Source organism: Accipiter gentilis, chromosome 19 (assembly GCF_929443795.1).
Source record: "Accipiter gentilis chromosome 19, bAccGen1.1, whole genome shotgun sequence".
Taxonomy (NCBI): domain Eukaryota; kingdom Metazoa; phylum Chordata; class Aves; order Accipitriformes; family Accipitridae; genus Astur; species Astur gentilis.
In genome coordinates, this window is record NC_064898.1 from 4,879,971 (window position 1) to 4,906,212 (window position 26,242).

General features: G+C 41.5%; 1 protein-coding gene across 3 annotated transcripts in view; it reads right to left on the reverse strand.

Annotated features, from left to right (window-relative positions):
* Nucleotides 1-26,242, reverse strand: part of MTUS2 (microtubule associated scaffold protein 2) — a 305,198-nt gene that overhangs the window by 161,462 nt on the left and 117,494 nt on the right. For all 3 annotated transcript variants that reach the window (XM_049823283.1, XM_049823284.1, XM_049823285.1), the window contains 2 exons: nucleotides 24,230-24,470; nucleotides 14,030-14,236 (listed from right to left, as the gene is read on the reverse strand). In XM_049823283.1, the coding sequence (XP_049679240.1) occupies nucleotides 14,030-14,236; nucleotides 24,230-24,470 (448 nt within the window). The remainder of the gene's footprint in view (nucleotides 1-14,029; nucleotides 14,237-24,229; nucleotides 24,471-26,242) is intronic.

Genomic DNA, 26,242 nt, shown 5'->3' on the forward strand with positions numbered 1-26,242 from the left:
TAGCCATATCATGCGACACAGTAAGGATGAAATCTGTCAGCGCACTCTATCACTTCAGCCAGCGATAAAGTGCAGGGCAATTTCTGCAGAATCAGTGGAGCTGCCACCAACAACACTGTGCGGAGAAGCTCTCCATATTTCAGACAACTGGAGTTCTTTATGCAGCTGCAAATAAGTTACCCTTCAAGCGCCTACCAATCTATTGTGGTTTTGGTGGGGGTTTTTTTAACAAAAGTGAGATATTCACAAATGTAGGTTGGTTATTATCTGCTATTGCTGGACCTCCCACTTGCAATCACAGTGGAAACACCTTGTTCCCAAGTTCCCTGAATGATGTGGATTCCCAGCTGGTGCTGCAGCATGGTCTGCTGGAGACCTCTCCTTCCAAGGTATCTGCCACTGAGTAGTCCCCATGAAGCCAATTAAAGAAATTATTCATGTTAATATGAGTGCAAGTGATCCTTAAGCCCTTAATTACTCCCTGTACTTTTACTGTTTAATTTCTATGCACCACTCTGACATCTTGGAGAGTTTGCCTTGAAACCGCGTGCTGCAAATCACCACAGCTCATGAACAGCTTAGGACTCCTGATGTAGGGTGGGTGCCAGGGCCACCCCCTGCTCAGCCATCCCTTCCTATCTCTCAGCACCCGCAGATTGCTCTGAAACTTTTTATACCCTTTTATCCATTTCCTTTGAATAGCTACCAGAAAAATTGCTTAATCTCCAGCACAATACTGCAATGATACAACAAAAGTGTAAAACCTAAAGCGCGCCAGCCCTTACGAGATGAACAGTAATTTATATAAGGTGATTTGTTACTGTAGCTTTGCTAAAATATTGCCAGACTTGAATAGTTTGAAATCTGCTAGGCAGAATTTAGATCGCTGAGCAACAAAAGTCCAATGTCAGCTGTGGCTTCTTTACCTCCAGGTCTGCAACTAATGCTAAAGAGAAGTTGAATTTAAATAAATTTATTCGAAGCATGACTGAAATGCTGTAAATAACATATCGGTTAGTATGCAGGAACATACACTACATAACGTGGGACATAAAACACACTAAGCGCTGTACCAGCCTCGCTTTCAGGGGTTTATTTTACCGCACTATGCTTCTACGTGGCAGCTTTCACTCTCGAGGCACATTTCTATTCATATTAATCAGGTCCGATACCAAGCCCAGGACAGGGATCGAGAAGGTTGAGAGTGTTCGGTTCACAGCTGCGCTCCTGCTCGCAGCGGGACCCCCAACTTCAGAAGGCTGCGGCTGCACAAGACGAAACGTCAGCAGACCCCGGCAGCTGGCGAGCACAGCTCCTCGCCCCCCACAGCCACAGGCAGAGGGAGCGCATCGGTGGCATCGGCGGCTCGTTAGCCACGGGCAGAATTTGTGCACGCTCAGAGACCACAGGGCTAATTTGATTGAGCAAGTTATCCACCGCAATCGGTTCGTTCAGCCCTAGCTGCCAATGTGAGATGCCAGCATGCCTAGCCTGGCTCCAAGGTGAACCGGGGCATTATTTCAAGCAGTGGGACGACCTTGCGATGGAGACGGAAGCTGCAAAAAGTTCAGAAGGCCAAGTCTGGAGAAAGCCCTGACATCTTTACAATGCACTCAGTGGAAAACATTTTAAAACTCCGGTAGAGCTTGGTTTCCCAAAATCTTCCCTCTAAAATACCTTTACAATGAGGTAAACTTCCAAGCAAGCATGCAGTATTTTCCTGGAAGCATTATCAAAGCTAATTACGTACACATTTCATTAGTTAATTACAAACTGTAAATAAGCGGGGTGAAGATTTGTGCCTGCCGTAGCGGAGGCAAATGTTACCACAATTCTTATTTAGTGCCAGTCTTCCAAATCACTTGCATCACCGGGAGCGTGCATGGTGCCATGCAAGTGATGGACAGCACCAGTTAAGACAGGGAGTCCCTTGTCTAAAGGGATGAGACAAACCAGCAAAAGCAGAGATAGAGCACGGGCATTTTGGAATGAAACACTAATTGAATGACCACATTTTTTAAATTGTTAAAATAGGCAACATAGCATATTTTAGCAAGATGATTACTCCAACTATATGGCCACATGGGAAGGGCAGAAGTCATAAATGGATGACTGCAGAGATCAGAGGGTCACTGTTGATGATCACAGAGAAAAAGTGGATGAAGGAGAGGCTCTGTGCAGACCGGGATCAGGATATGAGAAGCATTAAGAAGTGAAGCTAGTGCCTAATCATTCTTCTGATGTAGAAATATTTCTCACGTGGCCACAATAACAGTAGTTAGGAAACCAGCACTTCCATCAATAGGGATTAAATCTCTCTTGCCCAAATCAGAAGTGTGTAAATGCAAACGAGAGGCATTCACCCTCTATTACCGCACGGCTTCTGTCATGTCAAGCTGCTAGAGAAAATTGTCCTCCCATGGGCCAAAGACCTGCGACGTTTTGTCCTCACCCACACCAGGGCTGGGCACGACCTTGTTGCTTTGCTTCACCTCTGCCCAGAGGGCGGTGAAGGACCACTTCCCACAGCCCCCGGCTAAGGACAGAAACCAGTTTACGACAGCTAGTGAGATACCACTTAGGGAAAAGTTTGCCACCTACCCAAACCAATTTTTAAAAAAAAATAAAAATAAAAAAAAATGACATGGTTACAAAACTGTGGGCTCCTTGAAAAAGCCCGTCTGTTTTAAAATGTATGAACCTTTGATGTTTTAGACTAGTTTTACTAGGTTTTTTAACACAATAGCTGGCATGCCCTAAAGTGGGGAATACGAAATTAATCCTAACTGCAAATTGTTCAGCCTGACGGTCCATAGTTTAATCTTCCGACTGTGACTGATAGCAAGCTTATATCACTTAGCGAGCTGCTCGGGGGCTTTGTTCAATTAATCTGAATTTTTTATCTGCAGATACTTTTGATTCGCACAACAGGTAGATGACAGTTCAGGAGTGCACACGTTCCCCAAAGCTTCCCACCATCACAACCCAGCTCCAGTGCAGGATCACTGGTAAGCCATGCATAATTCAGTACATTTCTTAGAGCAACTACCCCTTTGCCAAAGGAGCAGGACTGACTTGTGCGCATAAGAGAGAGTTTCTTAGCATCAGCTTTTTTCTTTTACATTTTCATGCATCTTACTTTCAGGTTTAAGCTTTTTTAAACTACATCTTAGACATTTTTAGAACATACTAACTATTAACGTGTTTGGAAGGCATACAGAGACCATGACGCTACCTCTTATTCTTCTTACTTTCCCACACAGCTTGACAGTGTACAGGCCTGTTCTGTATCTAAATTTACAAGCTGTGACAAGTGATAAATATCCTAATTCTAAAAAGCTATTGTGTACCTCTGAGACAATTAAAATTCCTTAGATACCTATATGCAGTACATAATACATTTAGTCAACATTAGAACATGTCAGAGAAGGAACATTTTATCCCAGGACACATCCAAGCATCTAAAAATAGGCCTTCAGTTTAAATAAAAGTATTGTAATAACATTCATTGGGAAATCCCCGTTCCTCAGATTATGAAAGTAATATTAATTCCTAGATCATCTCGTACTGTGCAGTAAGAACTGAGCAGAAGAGTTTATAAAAAGTGCCAAATAAATTACATAAACTTTTTTTTTTTAGGAGAAAAATACTGGTTAAAAGTGATGCATTTTTAATTCTTTCATCTAACCCAAGAAAGTCATACCACACACTTCAGGACACAGACTGAGCCCTGGCCCACCCTAATCCATACAGTTTAGCAGCAGGAGAAGAGGATACAAGGGTTTCCCAGGTTTGGTCGTGAGATGTTTTGATCAAGATACGCCATTTTATGCAAAACATGTCATTCCTCACTCAGTTTTGCTTAGTTTTCTCTGGAGGTTGGACAATACCTTTCCAGGAATGGTTGGCAGGAAGACAGTACAACTGTAACGTGTGATAGAAAGGAAGTTAACAACTGACCAAATATAAATATTAAGCTATCACGGCACCTGAAATGTACGTTATTTTTGAGATGCAAAGCAGTGGTAGGAAACAACTCATTCCTTCGCTTACTGTATTCCTTCTCTGCTTTCAGTGGTGAGGTAGAAGGGTGTCTCCCAATTCTTTTTTGCCAATTAGAAGCTATTTTCTTTCTTTGTAGCAGTTTAATTAAGGAATATCATGGAATTTGTCTTCTTTGAGAAGGTTGCTTTAAATAAGAAAACAAAAAGAGATGACTGATGTCACGTTCAGCTGGAGAAAGGTTCATGACATGCAAGAACTAACTGATCTGGGCTCATTTTGTGTCATCAAGCCACAAAACTGTGCAGAGTTAGCATTGCTGGTGGCTGCTCCTGGCATCGGTCCCCCAGCTGGCCAGCGTCGGCATCATCTCCATTGCATTCTGGTTAGCAATGTCTACCTTTTTATACAGAAACACATATGGTACAACACCTAATAGCCCAATCCAGGTGGTGTGCACTAACACAACACAGTAACCTTCTGACCGCTTGGTGAATCTGCACACGGCAAGAGATGTGCTCCATTCTGAGACGGACCTCACCAACGCACGATCAGATGTCGAGGTTGATATGGGAACGCTGCCAGCTATTCTGGCAAGGTCCCGTTCCCATCTGTGAATAAGAGCACTTTATTCTCTCATCCTAAATGCTCGCATTTCTGCATCAGTATCCCTGATTGTGTAGCCTTCTACGGGTATGGTGATGGTAACTTATACCGCATGAAATCATATCAGCAGTCCGTGAAGTTGGGAACAGCATAAATCAAAGATTTACACCATGTAGCCCAGCTTAATTGACTCCTTGCCATAAGGAACAGTCAAAGTTTTTTTTGCAAATCACAGTTCAAACCGAACAACAGCAGCTTTCTCCTCCAACCACAGCAGCCCCGCAAGTGGACCCTTAAAGCTGGCACATGGGAAGCATCCTACCATTTCTCAGGCTCATGTCCAAGAGGCTGAACATTTGCTAGCCGCTGACGGTGGTATCACTGATGTGTGGTGTGCCAGTAGCCTACAGTTTGTGATAAGTCCCGCCCGGGAGGAAAATATTCTGCAATTGTTTCCATTTTATGCAGCTCAGTGTTCTTGGTTGGAGGGTCTCAGTTTGTCATTTTTCTGCCACTGCTGGTTTTACTTATTTCAGACCTCAGTCAGCTTTCTTCCAGCTTTTAAATTAACTTTGGAAATCCCAAATTGAAAGCCTATGGTCTCGCACCTGTCACAAGACAAAGCAGCACAACATTTTGAGCTGTTTACAGCCTCATGTAATCTTGCCCAGGTCTCTAGAGACTGTCAAGCAGCAAGCCGGAAGGAAAGGCTGTTTAAGCTGCAATTTTCAAGTTCTTGTATCACAACTAACAGACTTGTGGCAATACTGAAATCCTCAAAAGATGCTGTTTCTTCTTTTTATTGCAGATATTCTCAAGAGCACCTGGAAGACTTACATAAATGACCTCAATTTTAACCTGTTTGGACTAGATTAGTGTGATGGAAAAAATGTCATGGGTGAGATTCCAGCCCAACCTCTACATGGGAAAAGTTTTTCCTCTATAAATAGCACCGCACTCTTTTGGCTGTAACACTTCTCTCGCTACTAAATTAGAATTCACGAGTCTTCTACAGGATTCATAATGGGATCAAAGATTAGAAACTTCTTTGAAGTTTGTCTTCCTTTGCTCCACTCTTAATACATACCTGCACTAATCCACCATGGTTCTCCTAAACTAATCAGTCACTCTGCCTCCCCAAAAGGGACAAGTACACAGGCTTTTTTTCAAATCCCCATTTATTTGTGTTCATTATCCACACTTCATTTTGCAAGGGCATAACATTTTGTTAATTGATTTTTCATGTATTGTAACGAGGCCAGCTCTGTTCTCCGAAACCTTTTGGTCTAAATGCGATTTGCTGGTAGTATTTACAGTATTTATAACTTTAGTCCTGTTTATTGCTAGTAAGGCACACAGTGGATTGAACTGTGTGCATAACAAATTCATAATATTTCACCTTTGACAACAGCTATTAATGATTGCAATGAGATCATCTCAGACTCACTTTTTTAATTTTGTCATTCTTGAAAGAGATCAAAGAAACACTGAACCTCAAGGTTATTTACCTCTTGTTTAGGAAAAAAAGCTAACAGCCTCACTGACCCTAAGCAGAAACTACACAAGGGAAAATATAATTTCAAAAATCCTTTCAAAGTTTCCATAATTCAAAACTGTGACATAGGTATTTCTTTATCTTGCTGTAACTCAAAATTGGCTCATAACTACCATATCAAATACCTTATATCTTTTAATTAATGCTTAGTTTTGGAAAAAACTCTCTTTGGAAAAAGCCTATTGTCATGAAGTTTGTAATGATTTTTGTCATTGACAGTAATTGGTTCAATTGGGCACCTGTTTGACTCATGGATTTTAAAGCTGGAGTCCCTCATTGTGCTTACCAGCTCCAACCTCACAGACAATACAAAATGCAGAACTGAACCAGAAGCAATACGCGGTGCTTTTTGGAGATGGATCTTTATGGATTTGAATGCATCTAGATTTCCAAAAGCTTGAATTTCCGAAAGCACAAAACCTGTGGATGAAGTCAATGAAATACCCCAGTGACGAACTCCATAGTTAGACATCAGAATTAACCCTTTCTAAATACTGATTTATAAACTCTAATGAAATGCATGAGAGGGACATGCTGACGAGGAAGCATCTGCTGCAGGAGCAGCAGAAGTCCTGCAAGGTCGTACTTCATTAGTGGGAGACTATGAAGATTTTAACTGCAATTTCATTAGAAGGCAGATTAGTCCAGAATGGAGAAAAAAAAAAAAAAGAGAAAAAAAAAAAAGAAGAAAAAAGTTTTTAAAAAGAAAAAAATAAAAGAAGAAGAGAATTGGAAGAGCTTTCACTTCTTCAAAGCTTTACTTCTTAATTTTTCTTTGGGCTAAATTAAGAGATTAATCCATTTCAATGAATGCCCACAGGGTTCACTTCTCAATGAGTATTTCCCCCTCATCAGATAGAGCAGGAAGATTACAGTATGAAACGGAGACAATTTATAGTGAATTTTCTGGTCTTCAGAAGGGTTTTAATTTGGATGTGACAGATACGTTCCAGTTGCTGCTTGCCTCCATATTTTCAAAAGGCCATTTTAAATGCTACTGTTCTGAGTGCTGTGCATCCCCAGAAAGACATGTGCTGTGTTTGCCCCTGTTACAGGCTCTGGACCGACCGTGGCTTTTCCCCAGACTTTAAAAGTCACGCTCCACCAGCAGCTCTCTTCTAACCCAGGCTGCAGAGGGGACCAGCCTCGTGTTCCCCCTCACATCCCTATCAGAGGGGATCCCCTTCAGGCTCCCTGAAGACTACTTGCTTTAGAAAACGTGCTTTAAAGACTGAAAAAAATAGTTATTTTAGAAATGGCTTCACTGATTTCTCTGTATCCCTCTAAAAAATAAATGAAGTCCATTCTACTGCAATAAAAAACCTGGTCATGCTCTCCTATTGACCAAGGCAGAATAAAACCAGCCACAGGACATCTTTAAAATAAAGAAGGGGCTGATGAAACAGCCCAGTATAGAGGTACCTAAGCAGGCTGCCACAGTAGCTACGTTCATGAGACTGATCATTGAAGCATCTCCCCACCGAGTCAAAGGAGAGGGATCGTTTGGGTGCCTGTGATGGCAATAATCTCACTGTGGGGCGATGCACTACCTTCTCCAGTGAACCTGGTGTCTGGCAGGCTGGTGTGCCAGTGGTTTGAACTGCTTTTTACCCTCTGCAGATTAAACACTAAGAGTCACGGTGACTAAATTAGGCGCTCGTAATCAGTCAAATAATCCTGTGTGGAAATGGGCCAGGAAAGAGGATTTGTCACTATGCATTTCTTCCTTGTCGCCCCATTACCCAATACCTGTGCAAACATTTGTACTCTCCCACCCCATTTTACAGACGGGAAAGTGAGGTGGATAATTTAAGTCACTTTTAAAAAGCCAGACAGAAATAAGTGCCAAAAACTGGAACTGGAGCTGCCAGGTCTGAGCCAGGACAATTTTAGCACAATTTAGACACAGAATCTCCCAGACCAGCCTTCTTACAACTAAAAACGCAGATTTGATATGGCCTTTTACAATAACAAACATGATGATTAAGCTCTCTGTTGAAGTGGAGCTGGCAAAATTATTTCAACTGTTCTTTGGTTATAAAAAGTGGGCTTTGCAGAATTGAAAGTTTCATGGATTTTTTTCAGTTTTGACAAACTTCAGCTCAGTAAATTTGCAACCCTTCCAAATGTTTCAGGTTGGCATCTTCATATAAAAGTAGTTCCTCGTTTCCAAACCAGCTTGATCTTCCTTTACTTATTCATTTCAGGGGGTGGTACAGACCCTGCCAGTATGGTACTGCTTCCCTCTTCTGTGTGCTCCAACGGGCAGGGGAAGAGGTAACAGTGTAGACAGTAAAAACATTATCTAAGCTATTAAAATACTATCACATTTAAAATACTATCACAAGCACCGTATCTAAACCCCACTGAAATTAATGGACAACTTATACTTCGGCGCTGTTCTTTCAGTCTCGGCAAACAGAGAGAAACTGCTGTGCCTACACCTCCAAGTCATTCTTTGAATGTTTTTTTTTTCCCGGTTGTAACAACTAGAGTATGAAAAGTAAATGCTGAGAGTCTGGAAGGCAGTTAAAATGTCTTTTCAGCCCTTGCTCTCCCTGGCTGACATACTGCACTTTTCCAGATGCTTCACCCCACAAAGCTGAAAATCCTAACTCGATACTGTTCTATTTTAGTCCTATTCAGAGCGAAGTGATGGCATAAAGTGATTCTTCCATCAAAATATTAATATCAGAGTAAGATCAGAAGGGAAAAAAAATTTTGAATTTGTCATGTAGAAAAATGAATAGAAAATCAGTCATAGAAATGTGATTGGAAAGTATTTTCACATAGGAAAATCTTTGCATTTACACACTTATGTACTTAAGAACAATTGGTATATCTGTCCATCATGTGACAATTTTGAATGTTCTACCTTTTTTGGAGGCAATTAGCCATGTATTCAAGGCTTCTGTGCTCACTTTAATTTCCCCATTTCTCTGCCCACCTGAATCTGACACTTTGACATCTTTGCTTATTAGAATGGAAATTCAGCATTTAGCAAGTCCAGGCAACGCAAGGTCAAAAACCAGTGTGAAATCTATACATTGGAGAGGGGATCATGCAAGTTTACCTAAAACATGCAGTTTCATGTTTCTATAATTTTAAACAAAACAATAGCTGTCATGAGATATTAAAACAAGTTTCAAAATATTCTTCACCATTTCCTTGCTCAGTCTGAAAAGCAATTGCTTCAGCACTCAGAGCTGTGGGTAGATATTGAATAGCATGATGTCTTTTAGTCTAGCACCTCGCTGGAGCAGAATTGCCTCTAACGCCATGCTATTATTCTATTTTAAGAATCTTAAGCGACAGGGATTTCATCACTTGAGTTGGAAGATTATTTAACAGACTAGTAGACCTTATGACTATGAAGTATTTCCTGATATTATACCTACATTCTTTCATTTCCTAAACTCATAGCAGTTACCGTACCTCAACTCATTCTAAACAATCCGTCCTTCTTCCAATCCTCCACACATCAAACTGTTTCATAGTGCTTAATGAACTGTTTCCCGTGTGGTACTTACAGCACATTAGAGTCTATTCTGAGGAAGTGCATAAAACTAATTACGTGAGCAGGACATTCAGCCGATCAGTAGAAATGTAGCTATAAGCGAGAGAACTCTAAGACCTCAAACTAGTAAAACAGAAACTACCGCCTGGGCACTGTATTACTGCACTGCAGAATCACAAGAGAATATTGGGAACCACATCCCACAACTGCGGGCCTTTGGTGTACGACATGAACCTCTTAGGCAGATTTTATTTGGGGGAGAAAGAGGTGAAGCTTCGATATACTGTATTTAAAATTTCAAGGGAAAATACACAAAGTTAGGTATTTTGTTGTAAGTTAGCTATTTGGAAGTCTTTCCTTTATGTTTACACAATTGTTTCATTCTACTCCAAATCATACTGGTTTCAACCTTAACATGACTTTGCTAGTCATTCACTTTTTCTCATATTTAGCAGAGAACACTCGTGTTCCTCTTAGATTGAAGTATCTGAATTTTTCAGTTCTAGCCGATTCAGAGTGTAAACAAACTTGACAAGTTTTTTGACATACAAAAAACCCCTCTGCCTAGATAAAGAGCAATGCTTTAGAATATTATGCATTTTTAAACCTCAAAAGCAGTAGGCCCGAGCTGAGGGTAAACGAACTTTTCAGGTCATCTTGAACAAAAATATTCCTGGAAAAACCTATCAGTGGCACGGGACAAATCTGGGGAGGGCTGATAGCAGGACCTGGAGCTGACCCTCAGCCTGGGGTTTCCCAGCTGTCCCACAGGTGCCAGGCTGCGTGGCTTTGGCCCAGCAGTAGACCTTACGTGGGCCTTGCTGTACTGTGGTACAGAGCTGCTCTGATGGGGGAAGCCTTGGGATGGGAGGTGTGGAAGCGGCAGGGAGAGCTGCATGCTCGGGAGAGGAACATTAGTAGCAACAAAGGACGGACCCCCTCCATTGGTACAGCAAGCTCTCACTGCCTATGCTTCTCTGAGTTGTTTTATTCAAACACAAATGCCCTTGTTCACCATATCGAGCAAAGAGCTCACCCCGAACCGTTTTAACCATTTCATTTTGAACGTGACAGGGCAGCCAGCCGTGAGCCGTGGTGAGCTCCCCTGATCTATCCTAGGACCCAGCTCCAAAAAGGAATGGTCTTTGGCTTCCGCATCCCACCTCCTTCAGCAAGGTGAGAAGCTGCCTTACATGCCACTGTAACGGTGAAGGAGCTTCACTCTGGCTCCCCTGTGTGCAAACTGCAAGTTACACATAAGCACCAAAGAGTGGATTTTAAATGGCCAAAACAGACTAGTGACCCTGGCTTGCTGGTCAGTTCCCTGCCACAGAAGTTGGCGAGATGCCGAGCGGTTGGGATGTCAGAGCTGTCCCTCCAGCCTCAGCAGACAATTAGGCAGGGCCCCAGAATAGCAGAGCCCCGTTACGACTGATCCTGATTAGCAGCTGATGGCACGGCTGTCCCAGTTGGTGTGTTATCGGCAAACAGCAGCCTGGCTTATACCCACACTCCAGGGATGGGACTCCAGGAAAGACCAGAGGACAAGCAGGCGAGTGCTGCACAGCCTGCCCTGTCCCTACCATGGGAAAAGAGCACGGTCCCACCGCTGCAAATCCATTTAATTGAGTCGATCAGAATATGTGAGCTATTGCCAGAAAGTCAGCTGAGGAGCGTAGCACAGGCTCGGTGCACATCCAGGCTCACTGCTTGCAGAGAGGTCACGGGAAGGGGAGAAACCTGGTGAAGAACAAAACTGCCGCATCGCAGCTCCATTAACAAACTTCCCTGCAACACAAACATCACGTCTCCTTACTCTAAACAAGTGGGGTTTTACTCTCTAGACAGTCTTTAATCAGTATTAGTAGGCCAAAATGAGACACTAGTTGGGATTTCTGAAAAGAAATGTAACCATCAGGGGTTTGGGAACAGCTATAGCAACCTAAGACACCTGGCACGGGAGAGAAAAGCAAGAACAGGATCTCAGTACCACCCCTTCAAGAATCACCGTTTCCCCTAAAACACTCTGCCCCTAAAATAAACCCATGTTTTCCTCTCACCCAGCCATAGTCATCTGCTTTTTAGCAACTTACAATACATCATGATTTTTTTTTACTGCAGATACAAGATCTTGAGGTGAGCCCCTCCATTTACAACAGTAGCAGCCCCTCTATAATATATGCACACTTGTAAGATGTTTTCAATTACTTCTGTCTCCCTGACATGCAGAGATGCTGCTTAAATAGGAAATTGTGTTATCCTATATGTTTGAAGATTTCTAAAGCTGGATCATTTTGCATTTTCTACCCTACTGAGCTAGGAAATTAACAGTAAAACTTTACCCTGCCCTCTAGGAAGCCTGATGTAGTCAAAGATAAGATCTCAGGTAGTAACTACAGAATCAGCTATTTATTTAATTTAAATAAAACCATTCTTCCAGCAGACAGCGAAGGGAAGAAATAATATGTCATGCTAAGATTCCTGAGCCAGTAGTTCTCTCCTGCATCCACTCTTGGGGTTACTTTCTGCGCATGTTGAAGTGCACTGCTGATCTGTGTTAAATAAGCTGCGGTAGAATGGAAAGCAACTAATTTGTGCTCCCTGGGTGTCGGGCAACTAATTTAACTCTTGCTGGCACATAGACTATAAATAGAAAAAGATGATCCATTTTCACACTGATAACATTTCTATGAAAGTTAATAATTCAACAGGAAGGAAACAGTTTTTTCTTCCTACCTATCTGCCCTATCAGGAGTGATGAACCGGAGTTGTGTTGCCTTTAATCCACAGAAAGCAGGTGGTGTTAGGTGTCTTCTCGTGTGATGACTTACCCAAGGGGTGACACCCTAAACACAGGGAGTGCCTTCACCTGCTTGGTAACACACCTTCTTCCTCCCTCACCCCGGTCCAGGAGGAAGCATTATCCATTTGGAATTAAAGACAAATGAAAGACTTCTGGGCTGGACAGCTGTTCACAGGAACCACATCAGAGAGATGACCCTCAGGAGGGGCTCATTCTCCTGCTCTCCTACGGAGGTAGAGGGAACCTAGACAACTGCTTAGATGAGCTATCTAACTTGTCAGCAAGAGCAGAAGTGATAGGTCCTATTTTTCATCAGGTGACAGGCTGAGCTCATCTCTACATGAATTTGTACAAGCAGAACACTTCCCCTGGGTAATTTTCATATCCGTCAGAAACATTCTTGCAACACGCACAAGTTGGTCACAACATCCTAATCGCAACATTAAAGAGGGTTACCATCTTCAACTAAGCGAGCTGGAACAAAATGTATGCGCCAAATAGTTCCACATCCTGCCAGTGACTGGAATATGGTTTCAGTTTTTATGGGCTTAATGTACAAATATAATATAAAAATACACCAGAATATATAAACGAAATCAACTGCTTTTAAGGCAAATGAAGAGTCAGATGTAACTCTCTAGGTCCGAGATTAGTAATGCTTCTTCTCCTAAAGATTTAGGGGCCTGCAGCATCTTGTCTCCTCTGGCGCTTCGTATCACCTGGTCCCCCCGTCTGCACCCCTCCAGGGCTCATACCGCTTGCTTTGATATTGACACAGTTCAGGCTCAATCCAGTCTTCAAAGAAGAACAGGCATGAAAATCCCTCAATCCCCCTTTCCCCTCCGAGCCCAGGGCATACGCGCACTTCCCAAGGACTGCACAATCCAGTGGGTATTATTTTGTACTTAATAAAATTAATGGTCTTTACAGAAAATAGGATTTGAAATGACATTTCAGCCACAAGATCCTTCCAAGTCTGGTAGATGAGATAAGAGCTACGAGATCAGTTTTGATCCCTTTCATATTACTGGCATTATTTGATAAATTTTCTAAACTATTATTAGTTTACATGCAGTTTATTACACTACATATTAAGAGGCAGAAGAAAAGCAGATGAGAAAGACTGTGTTGCTCATTTTAGATAATCTTTGTCCTAAACTCTTCTGCATAGCTGCAATGTACTTACCAAACACAGTTTAGTGTGATTATTTACTTCCTTCAGCTTGTAAGAAGGGATATTCTAAGTACAAACGAAATGCAAAAATACCTCAGGTTCACTCTTAATGTGATTTTCTCTGCAACAGGGAAATCAGCCCCTTCTATATGCCATGTACATTCAGCACCTATATATCTATTATCAATAATACTTGAAAAAATTACACTGGGAAACCAAGATACCAAACCTACAGCTCAGTGGCACAGAAGAGATTAGTGAGTGCTGCACATCTTACATTAGTCCTAAATTAGACACAAACTCCAGCCTGGACAATCCTGGAATACATCTATTTAATAGCCCTCCAGAAAGAAGGACACTTTTTGGACTTACGGTTGGTTGTCCTGCTTTGATCACTCTGAGCACTGTCGTTTGACTGGTTGCTGGAGACAGAGGATACGCTTGAGCTCCTCACAAAACCAAACGCAGCCAGCTTAGCTGCTGGCAACCGTGAATAACCTGGAGGACGAAGTCCAGACTGGCAGGGCTTGGGGAGATTTGATTTTGCAGCACTTGGACATGAGCCTTTCTTAAGATCAACTGAAAGAAGGAAAAGAAAGACATTTTTATTAAATAAACTTAACTGGGATATACTGACCACTACCTGTACCACCCAGCTACGTAAAGTCAGTATAAAGACTGAATACAATTTTTAATGGCTGCTCAAACTGCAGTGATGTCTTACACTTTGCTCCGCTAAAAGTCCTGTGGAACAATTACAGGTGGCGATAATTTTTAAAACGTGAAATGTAGCAAGGACCCATGGGGCATAACTCAAACTTCCAGCAAAGTAACATAGTTCAAGTCTGCTAAGATTTTTTTTAGTGTTATCTTCTTTTATGCTGTATCACTTTCTAATTTTACATTTGTTACGTGCCAATTAAAGGAAACTCAGACACAGAGACAAACATGCTACGCATAGCCTCCAATTTTGGAAACTATTGTAGAACACCAACAATCCTCTTCAAGGACACAGGACTTCTTTGTATTCCATCAAAGAAAACACTTCTTTGAAGTCTTTCTTTCAAATTTTGCTGAAAGAAAATGCCCTCTTCTTGCACCAAGCCCAGGAACAAGGACGTGACCTGTAAAGTTGTACTTTTTTAACATACCACCAGCCATTTCCATTGATGGACTTCTACTCACTCTAAACCATCAGCCTAGTGAATGATATCAACCAGGTCTCAGACAACTGCCAATAGTGGGCTTATAACAGATGAAGTCAGGCAACACCAGTAGTTCGGCTACCATGTCCGCCCGTGGCAACTACTAACTGGTCACCTGTCTCTGGCTTGTGTCCTACCCTGTATTCTGCTGCTCTTGCTTAGGCAATTTCTTCTAGGCAAATCCAGAACATAGATCCATAAATGTGCCAAATTGTCTTCATGGACCCTGAGTATGGCAGGATTATCTTCAAGGACCAAAGATTAGAGTTTGCTTTTGATTGGAAGGTCTGGATACCAAGTGGATCTGGACCTCAATTGTACATAAAATTTGTACAGAGCTTTTCTCTGTAGGTTTGACAATATCAGATTCCTGTTCCCTGTGGAATCCTGAGCAGTAAAAATATATACTAAAAAAATATAAATGAATAAAGCTCTCCAAAAGCTGATGCTAGAGTGTTTAATCAGTCATCAGGACCAGTGGGTTAGGAGACAAGGCAGCATTAAAACTATCAACATATTTTGCCGGAGAAGGCCACAAAGTCACCCTTTTCCCATTCTGATTCGGTGAACACTACTTGTGCATTAGTCTGACACGTACTTCAAAGGAAGAAGTGAACATTCATAATATAAAGGAAAAATAGCAATTAACTGCACAGTAAGAATATGGTCTTCATATTATTACAGTATTTAATTCTTTTGTAAACTATGTAGGTCACAGCCTTATTAATTTTAATGAAGCATTACACTTTGAGGAGACTTTATAGAAAACAAGACTAACTCCTTTGAGCAGAAAAATGTTATGGGGATTTTGAAAGATAGTTGTGTACCTCATCACAATAATAATACTACGCTTTGTTTAACAAAACTAAGCCTTTTCTTTTGATATAGAAATATGAGTAACACCAAACTAAAAAGAGTTTTGTTATCCTATAAAACACATTCCTGTAAAAGACATCAAAAAATGCTCCTTGCTCAACAAACAAAATAATTTCTATACTATAGACTCTTAAAAATGCACTTTTTGTACCCACTCCTCACAAGTTGAGGCCTTTATTAAGACACAAGGAGATGGATGTCTGACTGCAGCACCTTTATCAGCCCGGCGGAGGACATGTTGTGGAGAGTAACCCAAATACAAATAATAAATACCCACAGTGTGTAATAAAAGACTGCTAAAATCCCCGTTCACTTTTTTTGGCACCAACAGGGGCAATTTTAGACTGATCCTGAATCTGGCTTCATTTGGACGATGTGAAGATGGGCTCCGCGGTAGCTGTGGGCTCCAGGTGCAGTTGAAGAGCAGTGCAGGCACATCAGCATGGAGACCAGCTAAGCAGTGATGTTTTGCATCAGTTTACTGCCAGGCTTGTGCAGCATTGCTTTGACAGCGGTCTGTCACAGGTGGCTTATGGTTATCTGCAAAGCACCATCAAGCCAGACTTCTTCCCTCCCCACTGCTGGGGACGCTCACGCCTCATCTAAATGACTCCACGGCAAGGCACTACAGAACCTGATCTCAATGTTTCCCTCAGTGCTACCAGCACAGCTTGGAATTAGTGTGAATGACATGAACTAATTTTCATGTGGGAACAAGAAAAAGTGTCCAGTGAAAGGCTTGAAGAGTCCCAAATGCTAGAAATGACATACTAATCATCTTTCCGACAGAATCTTTCCATTTGACAGGACCAATATCTTCTTGTGTTAACAACTGCTGCACGGTGGGACTCAGGTTGGCTTATGCCAGTATAAGGCTGCATTTTTACCGTGAAAGGATGATCCTGTGCTCTCTCCCTTCCACAATCAGACTCGTCATGCCCCCACCAATGCTGATACAAACACTTCAGCAGAATTTTGGATGGGTCAGACCATCTTGTTTACCCAGCTGGCTGCACGGTCATACGCTTGCTAGTGGCTGGGCATGGCCAAACATCAGCCTCGCCAGCTACCTAAAGGACTAATTACAGAAGGGCAACTGCGGGTGATAAAAGCCACACAACCCAGTCACAGTGTGCAAAACATTCCCTGCGTTGCATCGGTGGCAGGCCCAGGCCCAGGTAGCCCCCAGGTTTGAAGCAGAGGCGAGTACCAGTGGCAAGTGGCTGCAGGAGCGAGGAACCCACTCACGTCAGTGGCAGTAGGGACCCCACTGTCTCTTGTGGGTTTTACAGGTTTCTGAAAAATGCACCACCACCACCTGCACTACGTAAGCTGAGAGTTGAGATTCCTCTTTCCTAAGAATCTCTGAAAATTGAGGTAGAGGGAGAAATCTTTCCATTTTACAGCAAAAAGCTATAAATATCACAAATTTCCTGCAGCAGAACAGGGGAAATTCCACTGGGGCAGTGGGGGGAAGTCGTTAGAAATGGTTTTATTTAAAAAGCATTTGAAATGCACTTGCCCTAGTACAGTGGGCATGGGACTCCCATGTCCCCAGCTCAACTGCAGGGATGCCCACACCGAGTCCCCGGGCTGTCCGTTCTCTGCACCGCTCTGCAACCAAGCACCTGCAGTCTGCGGCACACTGAGACCACGAGTGTCACTGAAGCAGAAGAATTTCCTTAAAACCAGAAAGTTTTTGGTGACAAAATGCTGAGACATCTCTATCTTTTCTTCAAAAGCATTCTCCCAGACCCAGGCAGAGGATTCAGTGTTTTTTCTCACAGTTCCTGTGAGAAACTCACTCACAGTGAGTGTTTCAGTTTATGACTTCAATTCAAATTACCCCTGAACTAACAATATTTTGTATCTTGAACTCCTGATTACCCTTAAATTATTTTTCACTTCTCTTCTTTGTAATCCAGCTCTTCTGTACCACGAGGACCTGGGGGCAGGACATTATCCTCATTAGGGGTGCATTGAAATCCTTAAAGCTAAGTCATTTTGTGTCTTCTTTCTCATTAAAATACATGAGACATCAGCCTATTGTACGTATTTTCTGTTCTAAATATCATCGAGTTTTACGATGGATGTTCTTTCTTTATTTCTGTTTCTTAGAAGTATAGAAGCACTCCTGCAAACAAGATCTGGAAGTTCAAAACGAAAGTTATTTTAATGAGCAGCTTTCATTTTAATAAAAATCTGCCAAAATAAGCTTAAAAAATTGGCAAAAAATCTCTCCAGCTGTCTCACTGCCTGAAGCTAATTATAGAATTAAGTATTGTTGTCTGCATGGCACACAAGTGATTTTCTATGACACTTCAAGCTGTTCCCATCTAGAAACATGAAAACTTTTTGAGGTAGCAACTGATTGACACAAACCAGATGTGTCTGGGGAGCCTTAAGAAAAGTCTGAGCTAGACTTCTTATGCATCCCCACTGCACATGAATCACATCTCCATGCACATGTATAAGCAACTTTCATGTGACTTCTGTGAAAAATGAAATAGGTTTTAGCTGAAATGAATGAAAAATTAAAGAAAGGAGTTACACAGATATGTTCTTATGAAAAAGAGTAGCGGTTCAAGACTTCAACTCTGCTTGCAATTCAGCGATCCTTGGCAAGCCTTTGTCTTCTTGTGGTGAGGTTTTTAGTAGGTTGCTGGGGGTTTTTTTGACAAGAATTTCCATTAAAACTTTAATCATTAGGCGTCATTTTCTCTCAGAAAGCTCACTTTCTTTTATAGGATGCTCTGAACACCATTATTCTCATTGCATATTGGGGAATCTGGGGCAAAGAAGTTACCTGCAAGGTCACTGCATTAGTCAGAGATAATATAAGCAGAGTTAACCCAATCATTGATATCTCTGCAAATTAAAAACAAATTACGCAAGTAAGAAACCTATTCTGTTGCCACTATCTTTGTGGTTTCCCTGTTACAGACATAATGACTTCTCTCTGGACAAGAACTGAGGAAAGAGGCTTTAAAACAGAGGCTTTAATGATTTACAACTAAACAGCAGTGAGCAGGTTGTGCCCAGCTCCCCTGATGGTCTCTCATCCAAATACTGTCAAGCCTGGGACAGTTCAGTTCCAAAGGCAAAACAGTTGTCACTGCTGAACATCAATTAATTTCTGATCGGCCAGTCCACCGTCATACGGTAGGAAATGCTCATCTCCTCCTGATTCAGATTTAAAAGCCCCTAAAAGCTCCTCTGTGCCTTCCCAAGTCACCCAAGGCTGGTTAGCACCTTCTCACAACCCCAAGAATTTGTCAGCTCGCCCTTCGTTCAAACTGCAAATGACTGTGTGTGCTTTGTAGCTGATGCGCAAAGCAGCCGCATCCCACGGCACAGGAATTGTCAGTGCCTGAGCCACACTCACTGCATTTTTCCACTGAAAGCCCAGAGCGGCAAGAACACTTCTCTGTGCACCAGAGCCACGTCTCATCTGCCCAGCTGCTGCTCGTCGGCTGCTCAGAAGCGCCTGCGGGTGCCCGGCCAGCGCCAATGCTTGGCTTTCGCCAGGGAGGAGGTAAGGTGCGAAGCATTTGCCTGCTGCTGCGCCCAGACTGTTACTGACACCGTTCTCTTGACTGACAATTTGGTACAAGAGTCACATAGACGACCCTCCTCATACGATGCATTTTGGTTCTTTGAAGATGCAATCGTTGTTGGGAGCAGAGAGCTGGCATATAGCTAAGTGTCGAGTGAGGTGACAATGTCCTTAGCAAAACTCTGAAGAAGTGTGTGTCTTTCTTTGAAGCACTTAATTTTTCTTTTTGAAATACGGTCAGATTGGTCTCCCCAAAAAAGCAGAGCGCCAACTGAAAACACTGCAGATTAGTGGAGGATAGAGAATATTTTCCTCTCTGAATTCTCCCCTTGTCACCTCTTTCCTTAAATAATTTAGAAGTTTGCCAGCTCAAATCCAAGCACCTCAGACTGCAAACCTATAAAATAAACACACAGCTGGAGTAGCAGTAATGCAGCATTTTGGGAAGTAACCTCAAAACCCCCTTTCTATCACCAAATCTCATTTACTTGTTCAGGTATTAGGTACTCCTGAGAATAAACATGAAAGCAAAGCTTTCCTACCAGGAGAAACTGTAGGCATATTGTAGCATTCATGACGAAATACGTTATACATATGCAAACACACAAATAAATGAATATACCTCTGTGTGTCTGACTAATCAGAAACATTGCTGTCCTGATTTAGATATAAATTGTATCTTTAACAAGAGTTAACTTGCTTAGAAATGAGAGGAACTGGTAGACCCTCAGGACTGGCAAATTTAATACAGAGAGAGATGATAAGGAAACAACACTTCATTAACTCACTCGGAGAAAAAAATACCATAAATACTCCTGAAAAATGTAGAATTAAATGAAGTTAATGAGTAGAATTCAGTGAAGTTTTAATGATGAGATCTCTGTTATACTTTTCAAAATCAGACATTAATCCCATGAAAATCATCAGCTAATTAATGCAAATCCTAATATGCTTGCTCCAAGAAGTCTTTATAACCAAGGAAAACATATTCATAATTTATATGTTATAGACACAGTATCCTTCAATGCTTCTTTTGAATTACAATTTTCCCATAGAAACAGCAGAGGCAATTTACATAAAACAAACAAATGCTAAGCTTTCAGAGACACTATTGCACCTTTAAATACATCATAATTCAATGACTTCCTATCTTACCTACAGTGCAGAATGCTTTTTCTTACAGTCAGGCTGCTTGCCTGACCCATCTGAGGCAAAGCATCACCCAAGGAGCAGCACTGCTTCATAAGGAACTCACAGCCAATGCCAACACGTGTGCCATGTCCTACAGACAAAGAAGGATCACTGCTCCAGTCTCATTTTAGGCATCACACTTGGAGATCACACTTGTTGGATCATTCATTATTATTTTACTTTCTACTTGGCATGTCTTAAAACTAACGAAACCCTTAATGTACTTGTAGTACTTGCAGTCCATCACAGCAGTTCAGGGATTTAATTATCAATTATTTCAGAGTCAATTTTATGAGTATTAGTGTTATACATGGGCCAAACCACTCAGCTTATCAGTGCTGCTTAAACAGACTGCTACATTATGAATGGCATGGCAAAGGGGAATAAAATCCTCATTATGAGGCACTGCTGCTGTCCTCGATACTGTGCCATGGCGATTTCAGTTTAAAAGCCTCCATGGTACCTCACACTTTGTCACGGGATGGCAACTGGCTAGATCCTTCTGCTTCCATTACCCCAGGGCAGGACTGAAATCACTAGGATTAGAAACTGGATTAAAAGCTCAGGACTGAGCTGCAAGAGATGCTGATTAGCAGTCTTGAAGGTAGGATGGGTATCCCTGAGAGAAAAATACCTCCTAGTCCCCAGCTGCTTTTCCTGCAGTCAGCCAAGTCCTCGCACCCCACAACACCCATGAGCAAGGGTCTTCCCAGATCCACTTCCAGTATGCTGACCACATGTTCATGCGTTTCGTTTGCTTATATTTGTAAATATGACTCTATTGAAGCCGTGTTTAATCCCGTTTCTCAAATATTGCAGCAAAACCAATAACGCAGATTAAAGTTTAATACCACAACCAAATGCTAAATTAAGGGAAAGTGGTTGAAAATGCTGTTGGGTACCTTAAAACAATTAGCTAGATGGTTCCTGGCCCTACTCTGAGCCCCTTCAGTCAGCCCCACACCAGCTCTGGCATGCCAGGGGTTGCTGTCCCAGCCCCTCCATGGCAACTAGGGACCCATCTCTGGTCTGTGTTTGTGCACCGGTGTGGACACAGCCACAGGTACCAGTTCTCTGCTGCCCTTCCACTCCTATGCCAGTCTTGGCCTGTCTGCTGTCACTTCAGCCTCTTTCATGAGCAATTCATTCTTCTTAAAAGGAATTATTCAAGACGAAAAGACTGGTATGCTGACCTATGAAGGCTGCTGAGAGAAAGACTAAGTCATTTGAGGTATACGAGGACAAAGGCTTTGGACAAGGAAAAGGTGATTATTAGCCCAGCTTGAAGAGATAAGTGGGAAATAAAATGCCCCCCCAAAAAAAATGTAAAGCAACTAATACAAGATATCAGAAATACACAAAAGATCAATGCAGAGAGGCATTGAATCAACAGAGAGCAATGAGAAGTACTTTGCAACAGAATAAGATGTTGCAGAAAAATTAAACACGTTCTTCATCTCACAAGGAAAATGGAAGGTGAGATGCCAGAAGTTAAAACAATGTATCCTGGGGTGGACAGTGAAAAACTAGAGACATTAGCAACCTCTCCAGAACAAGTCTTGGGTAATTTAAAATCAATAAAAACAGTCAGAGCTCAAAGACCAGATGAGACACACTTCAGGATCCTGAAGGAGATGGCAGACAGATTATTGGACTACCGTGAGTTATCTTTAACAGCATCTTTGAAACAGCTCGGTATCAATAGACTAGAGAGGAACAAACAAAGTAACGGTTGTAGGAAGGAAATTATGGAGAGCTATGAATTAGATTTGACCTCCAAAGCAGACAAGGTCCAAGAAATAATCAGTGATAAGATCAAAAAAACCCCAACTTTTGAGAAACATGAAAACTTTAGGAAATACAACTTCAGTGGAATAGGAATTGCACTAACAGCTAGTGCAATTTCCTCAGGCATTACTTCTCATGCACTGGAATTTTAAAAGGCAGTATTACAGACAATAAATAGGACTGATAGCCTGATACCATTCAGATTTTAGAATGTCACATAATATAGGAAGACAGTCAATTAATACATACAAGACAAGTTCCTATATGGATTAAAAATGGCTAAGGAAAAGTCATGTCTGCAGTCATCAATGATGCAGGATAATAGGCATGATGGATGAATAAAAATCAAGACTATGCTCATTTCCGAGGATCAGAAAAGACAGTGGATTTGTTAAAAGGTCCTGTTCATACATTCCTCTCATATCTATCTCCCAAACTGGTCCCTGTTCTGCAATGGCTTACCCTACTTATATGCTGAACTTGCAGCCTCTTGCAGTTTCATTTAAATGGAAAATATGATCCAATTGCTCTCTGCACCTGTATTCCCATGTTCAGTGCTGACTGAACTCAACTCACAGCGCTGAATTGGTATTTACTACACAGCGTGCAATCTTGGAGTGTCTGAGAAGTCACATACAGCTGAGCTTGGTCAGCTTCTGCTAATGACATCAACTTAGATAAACTCCAGATGCAGGGTCAGATAGTAAAGGATAGTGGCAAGAGGCACTGTGTTACTGAGAACCTTGATTTTCTGATAAATCCCAAATCCTGGCAACCTGTTTTACTGACTGATACTGTCCTCTCAGGGTAAGTAAAGACACTTATGGCCCATTGCCATTCTAATTTTCTATAAAATTCTTCTGCAGCTTAGTATGGAGAAATGGACACTGGGGAGAGAAAATAATAGTTTTCAAATACCTGCAAAGAGGAGAAGACCCCACGTCCACTCCAGAGAGAAGAGGAAGTAAACTGCAACACAGGGGATTAGGCAAAACACTAGGGAAAACGTTTAACTTGAAAGCAGGTAATGCATCAGCGCAGCCTGCTTTCAGAGGCTCCAGGATCTCATATTGAAGGTTTTTATAAATAGTTTTTCATGAACAGGCTAAATAAACATCTATCAGAAGGAATCCCATCCTAGGGCAAGAGGAGGGACCATATGAACCCAAGTCATTACTTAACTTTATCCCTTATGACTATTTTTAAAAATCTCTGCAGACTTGTAGCCTGTTCAACAGCTGCTATGTTTCACTCTGGCAATGACTGATTTTCAGTTGTGTCTGAACTTGCTGCTGTTTAAATGCATGTTGTTAAAACCTCCAAGCTTTTCGAGGCTACCAAGGAGTGTCGTGTAGAAGTAGTTATTATCTCTGTCTCGTGGCACCGTACATTTCTCCTTCCGACTCTTCTCTTGCTTTTCCCTCCCCTGTAATTCTGCCCAGGGTCATGCTGAGCTGGGCAGTAGCTGGGAAGAAAAAAGTATTAGAAATGTTGTCTCCAAGGAGGTGTACACCAGGGCTTCAGAGATTCAAGATCTCTCTTGGCACATGTGAACACGGCCCAGGCTTTCAGAGCACAACATGGTGGGGAATGGCATATTCAGATTGAACGACGGGGTCTTCATGATGGAAGAAAATGCCCCGTTATCTTCCACAGGACAAAAGCAAGGTTTTTTCAGGCATTTGCAAGGAGGAGGATGATAAAAAAGAGCACAATGAGAATTATTACTGAAATTGATTCTCCTTCTTTGGCAATGACCTGTTAAACAACCTTTGTACAAGTCCCAGACTCCCTAGTCAGCCTTGCTGCAGGATAAAAAGACATCTCAAAGAGTGCTGTGGGAGCTTTGCAGCATCAGGTCAAGATATTGCTCATTTTGTGATATTTCTGTCTGAAAAAAAAAAAATCTTTTTGGCGACTACAGTTAAAAGAAAGGAGAGAAAGTTCATACTTTACCTGAAGCATCAGGATGATAGAGGCTGGGAGCACTTGTTATTTCTCCTTGCTGATGGAGACAGCTACCTGAGGATCTTTGACTTGCAATGAGAATCCTGCTCTTTGCAGATGGTAACCTGGACACTGCACCCAGTCCTAACTGTGGCTTGAGTATCATGGCAGATCGATAAAAACTTGGTGGGACCTCGTAGTGAGTATAGGATGGAGGGCAAAATTCATCTTTCGCAGGTCTTTCCCCAACCTACGGAAAAATCATGAACACAAATATTATGCAATAAATCGATAAACCCAGAAAATATGGAGCTCTAAATTGCTTATAAAGGCTAATTTTCCTTCATTGTGATTCTGGGCTTCAGAACACTGCAGACAGATCATCACTTTCAAAAAGGGATGGTTTTACCGTATGAGTCACTGTCCAAAAATAGACACACATTACAGTCTCAATACACAACTAAACCCAAATAAAGAATTGATCTCTCCCACAAAAGAAAACAGATAAATGGACAATCTTCAATTAGTGAAGATGAAGTTACTGTTAAGTTCTGAAAGGTGATATTACTTACAGAGGTAGATACACCAAGAGAGTAAGTGGAATCTGCATTAGAAGTTATTTAAAATATTCTTACTGAGATATGATTTTGGAGGAAGTCAGTTTTAACTTAGATAGTTAAAAATAAAGCTGAAGGTATTTTAAGTTCATTTTATCAGAGAAATGGTATTGTCAAATCACTTGTGTGAGAAAAAAACTCTACACGTTCTTACTGTGAAATGTTCATTGTAATCTGTGCCCCTGAAGTTCCTGAAAAGAGATCTGGTTGTGGAGGTGGGCACATTTCTGTATGCCACATTTTCAGGGGGCTGTTGAATATTCCAAATCAGAGCTATAAAACGCAGCTGCCCATTTGAATTGGAGAAAAAAAGCAAATTTGCAGATGTGAAACATTTACTGTTTATCACAATTTGATGCTGCTTTGCTAAAATCAGTGACAAATCTCTCAGTATTTTAATGGGCGTATACTGTGAGGACAGCACAGTAAATCCCAAGCTGGAAGTATTTCCAGCAAACCGGCTGTTACCAGGGAACTTGCAGTCAGGGAATGACCTGGTTCCCTGATTCAGCCCTTGCATCTTTCTACACTCAAGCTGGGCTCCGATGCCCACCTCGCTGTGCTGCTTCGTGACTTGGGACAAGGGCACAGAGCAATGTCAGTAGTTTTCACCGCTCTCACTTGCAAAGAACCCTTTGCTTTTCTGGGTAGAGTGCAACTTCTTTACCATTTTCTTATAAAATGTAAAATCATCATAATGTAGAAAGGACCCATAAATATTTTTTCAGTGCATCCCATTTAGGCCACAGGAAAAAAACAAAAAAAAAAAAGCTTAGGAAATAGGAAATCTGAACTAAATTTGTTTAAAAATTAATCAAAAAGTGCCATAGGCTACCTAGGAAGAAATGTAACTGCCAATTAATTAACTCTGCTGTAAGTTATGATGCATATAATATGCCAAATCAATTTCTATTTAGCAATTATAAGCATTTAGTATATACACTTCAACATTGGCTATAAAAGCTTTGATCCTAGCTGCTTCAAGATCTTTAATCCTAATTTAAAAAATCTTTAATATGCTAAAAGAGACAAGATTGGTCTTAAACTATTAAATATAAAATCTTTGAGCCCTTTGCACAGGAACTGGGAGGGCAGATGCAACAAACACTGAGCATTATATTTTTGCTCTATATTTTTTCCTTTGTTTGCACTCCTATTTCCTGCCATTAGATCTTCCCGTTTCCATTTTTATTATACTCCTATGACCTATTTCTACAAGTTAGGATGTAGTTTTTTACTGTATACATGATGCTCTAGGCTCAGACTGCAGGAGAAGCTTAGCTGCTTATTTTCAACTTCTGGATATGAGATTGTTTTTCTGGATAAGATTTGGTTAACTTCTCTCTCCCTGATGAATTTATTTCAATCAGATTCCACTATACACTTCCTATCATTTCATATTTAA